Source organism: Cajanus cajan, chromosome 7 (assembly GCF_000230855.2).
Source record: "Cajanus cajan strain Asha chromosome 7, NIPB_CcT2T_4, whole genome shotgun sequence".
Classification (NCBI taxonomy): Eukaryota; Viridiplantae; Streptophyta; class Magnoliopsida; order Fabales; family Fabaceae; genus Cajanus; species Cajanus cajan.
Window position 1 is genome coordinate 2,572,850 of NC_138523.1, and position 3,489 is coordinate 2,576,338.

At 36.4% G+C, this 3,489-nt stretch overlaps 1 protein-coding gene across 1 annotated transcript; it reads right to left on the minus strand.

Moving 5' to 3' along the window:
- LOC109808518 (S-adenosyl-L-methionine-dependent methyltransferases superfamily protein) lies at positions 1 to 3,213 on the minus strand. The gene is made up of 4 exons (XM_020371554.3): positions 2,925 to 3,213; positions 2,299 to 2,527; positions 1,250 to 1,402; positions 1 to 726 (listed from the first exon to the last, which is right to left on the minus strand). Exons 1-4 carry the CDS (start codon positions 3,126 to 3,128, stop codon positions 41 to 43), a joined length of 1,272 nt encoding a protein of 423 aa, XP_020227143.1. The 5' UTR covers positions 3,129 to 3,213; the 3' UTR covers positions 1 to 40.
- Positions 3,214 to 3,489: the final 276 nt, after the last annotated feature.

Genomic DNA, 3,489 nt, shown 5'->3' on the forward strand with positions numbered 1-3,489 from the left:
TTTGCTGAATGCTGACAACCATTAACATTGTGATACAAAGTTAGTCAACAAGAATAAAACCACTTTTTATATATTCCAAACATGAGAATGGCAAGTCCATAACATGTTCCAGTTCACGGGATTTGGAAATAAGAGTGTTAATAACAAAGTCCCGATGAAAATACTTACTATCTATACCAAAACCTCTACACACAATCAGAGACGTATTACAGACCCACGGAACTGCAACAGTAAAAGCAAGACCAGAACCTCCTTTTCCCACTAGCACATCTTTGTATGCTTGGCAAACTTGAGAGACATACTTTCCCATTGGTAAAATTTGCTCAAGCTCAGATGGAAAAGATCCATCATAATTCAAAACATCAGAGTCAGAATGCAGGTTCACCACAACAGTGCCATGTTTGGGATGAAGTCGATTACTGAGGGCTTTAAGGAATAGTGAATCTGGGCTCCATAACTTGTGGGGAAATATATCATCACCATCATAAGCATCAACAAAGACCATATCGTATAGATTGGTATTATTAACAATAAATTCCTCAGCATCTCCTTCATAAAGGTAAATTCTTTCATGGATGCCTTTCCACATTATTTCATCAATGACATCAGGTTTTCCAACAGCCCGGTCACCTGATTGTGTCCCAAGTGAGAAAGCCGGGAACCCCATAGCACGAATTGAGGCTGAAATAACAAGGGGATCGATTTCAACTATATGGACAATGGCACCTGGAAGGAGCACAGAAAATTAAGCAAGGTGTATAAGGATCAATTGCAAGCATAAATTTGTCTATATACCAACGAGGAGGAAAATCACAAGAAAATCCCAAAAGGGGAGAGGAGAATGGAATAAATTCATGAAGGTACGTGTAACTATGTATCCATGTAAATCAGGCCACTAGAGACAGTGCCATATGAAATGTTTTTTCACTTCATTTCTAGTTTTCTACTGACATTACAACTTGCCATTGACAACCAGAATATGCAAGGCTCCAAGCCTTATCCCTCCGACTGCAGAATGTGACTATTGACACAACAACATAAAGCCTTATCCTACTAGGTGAGATCATGTGACTAATGAAAATGTAAACAAGTAAAAAATATTAATCATCCTCTCTTTCATTTTTGAAACACAAATTGCACAGTGATATATTTCCGTGATACATTGGTTTCTTTTATATTTTTCACTTAGTAGCAATATCTTTTAATTTGGATATTTCAAGCTACCACTTTAAAGTAGAACAATTTTCACCTTGGACTTTACTTGCCAAAAACAGTGGTAAACTTCCTCCACCATTCCCAATGCATAAAATGTGCATATTTTTCTTTCCCTGCAGAGCACTCATAATATCAAAATTACACGAGGCTATTGTAGTCAAACCAGCTGATACCATACTCTTCAAGTCTGCAAGATGGCATTGAATAAATAAAAATATACTTGGGATTCAATTCAACATGAACAATAAATCAACTCTAAGGATAGATATAATCAGAAAATTAGAAATCAAGAATCATGACTGAAAAAAAAAACTAGAAATTTATTAATAAATTCCAAGACCATGAAAAAAAAAAAAGAGCATCAAAATCCATAAGGACATACAAGAAACTAGTGTCAATGGCCCAAAGTAATGTCGTTGTGAACATAAAAAGAATCCAATTTAAGCTGTGTGTGATGCAAAAGCATAAAAAGTTAGGATGATGCTCAAGATTTAACTAGGCAGCCAACAAAGAAATCAATGTCAAATGGCATGCAGCATCCTCCAAATTAACAGTAAATAAAAAGTATGAAGGAAATTCACCTCACGCAAGGTAATCAAATCACCTGTTTCCTGTTTATGCCCCCTTCACATTTACTCCTAAAAGAAAGAAAGAAAAAAAAAAAACTAACAACTAAGAGATAATGCTATTATTCAAAAGTGAGAAATATTTTATTTGTGTCATTCTTTAACTGGAGAGACAGAGAAGGGAACAAACAAAGAGGATAGGTGGTTTCAATCCCACGAAAAGATCTTGACCCAACAAAACAAAGATTTCTTTGATTGATTTGATGATTAAGCATAGCATATAACTTGTTTTGGTGCTCAAAATCCTTCCCAAGTCAAGCAAAGTTTGTTCAAATAAACAGTTAATTTAACATAAATCACCAAACAAGTATGACTCCTAGAAGCATTGCATAATAGTAGCAAATTAGCAATACTAACCCTATCCCTACAAGTCAATCTGATAATCATATTTCCTTGCATACAGTTTTTTCACTTAAAACATCACTCATTGAAACACCAAATTGGTTAGGAAATGTACATGGAACAGCCAAGCAATGGGGTTGCTGCATGAGGTAGACGACACCAGGCGTGTTTTCACGATAAGCAGCCATTACTTTTGCAGTGCTTTGTCTAGTAACATCGTTGAAACGAAGCACCCTCCATTGGTATCCAAGTACCCTCAACCTCCCTCCATTCCCATATCCAGGATACACCTCCTCACACCTTTGCTGCAGCCACCTTTCCATTCCTGACCAATGCATTCTGCTCTGAAAACCATGCATACCCCAAATTCCATTGTCAAAACCATGCAGAAAATGCAAACAAATATTTAATATCTATATCTATCTATCCATTGCTCTGAAAACCATGCATACCCCAAATTCCATTGTCAGAAAATGCATACCCCAAATTCAAAGGCTGCGTTTTTAAGAAACGAAGCATTTAGGGGGGAAAAATCGAAGAATTTGTCACGCAGAACAGTTACATTAAATCAAGTTACAGTGGCTCAATAACTTCTAACATATATGATCATTTTCATTTAACCTGAAACACATGTGCAATGATGATAGATTGATATCTATTGAATTGCTGTAATTTAATTTCTCCGAAATTTCAAGTTCATTTGGAAATTTATCAAAATGTTGAGAAAGAGAGTAAACTAACGGGTCTGGAGGAGGGATAGGCAAGGACAGAAACGACGCCGTTTCCCTTGCCGGAAGTTGATCGGAGAACAGTGTGACCGTCATCGGAGTCGGAGCCCCACCACTCGGAGGAGTAGAGCCAGTCACCTTCGTCCTCCGCGCGCCGCCGCACCGCCTTCGAGAAATGGCGGAGGCAGCCGGAAACGGCTCGGGATCTAGGCCACATGAGGAATAATATAAACCCTAACGAATGCTAATTGACAGGGTTTTAGATTTGATTTGATTTAGGTTTTTATTATTCGGTTTTTGTTGGTTTAACCCGACAGAAAAATAACATCAACGATGACATCACAACATATGAAGGCAAAATTAAGGAAAGCTGTGGAGTTAACATTTCATTAACAAAAATAAATAAATAAAGAACATTTCATTAATTTTAAGAATTTCACATTGTCATTTTTTTTCTTTCCTTTGGTAAGGTGTAAGTATAGAAGTAGAGCAAATTTCAATCTCATTATCACATGTTTACGACAAATGTTCAAAGAATTTAAACGAAGTATTTTATTTATTTAAAGAATTTTAAATTT

What these genes read in the sequence shown, in the direction of transcription:
- LOC109808518 (XM_020371554.3), bottom strand. Translation starts at nt 3,128, where the DNA reads ATGTGGCCTAGATCCCGAGCCGTTTCCGGCTGCCTCCGCCATTTCTCG. An exon ending in CCATTGCTTGGCTGTTCCAT is followed by an intron (nt 1,403 to 2,298) that starts GTACATTTCCTA and finishes GCCATCTTGCAG; the next exon opens with ACTTGAAGAGTATGGTATCA. An exon ending in TTTGGCAAGTAAAGTCCAAG is followed by an intron (nt 727 to 1,249) that starts GTGAAAATTGTT and finishes TGCTCCTTCCAG; the next exon opens with GTGCCATTGTCCATATAGTT.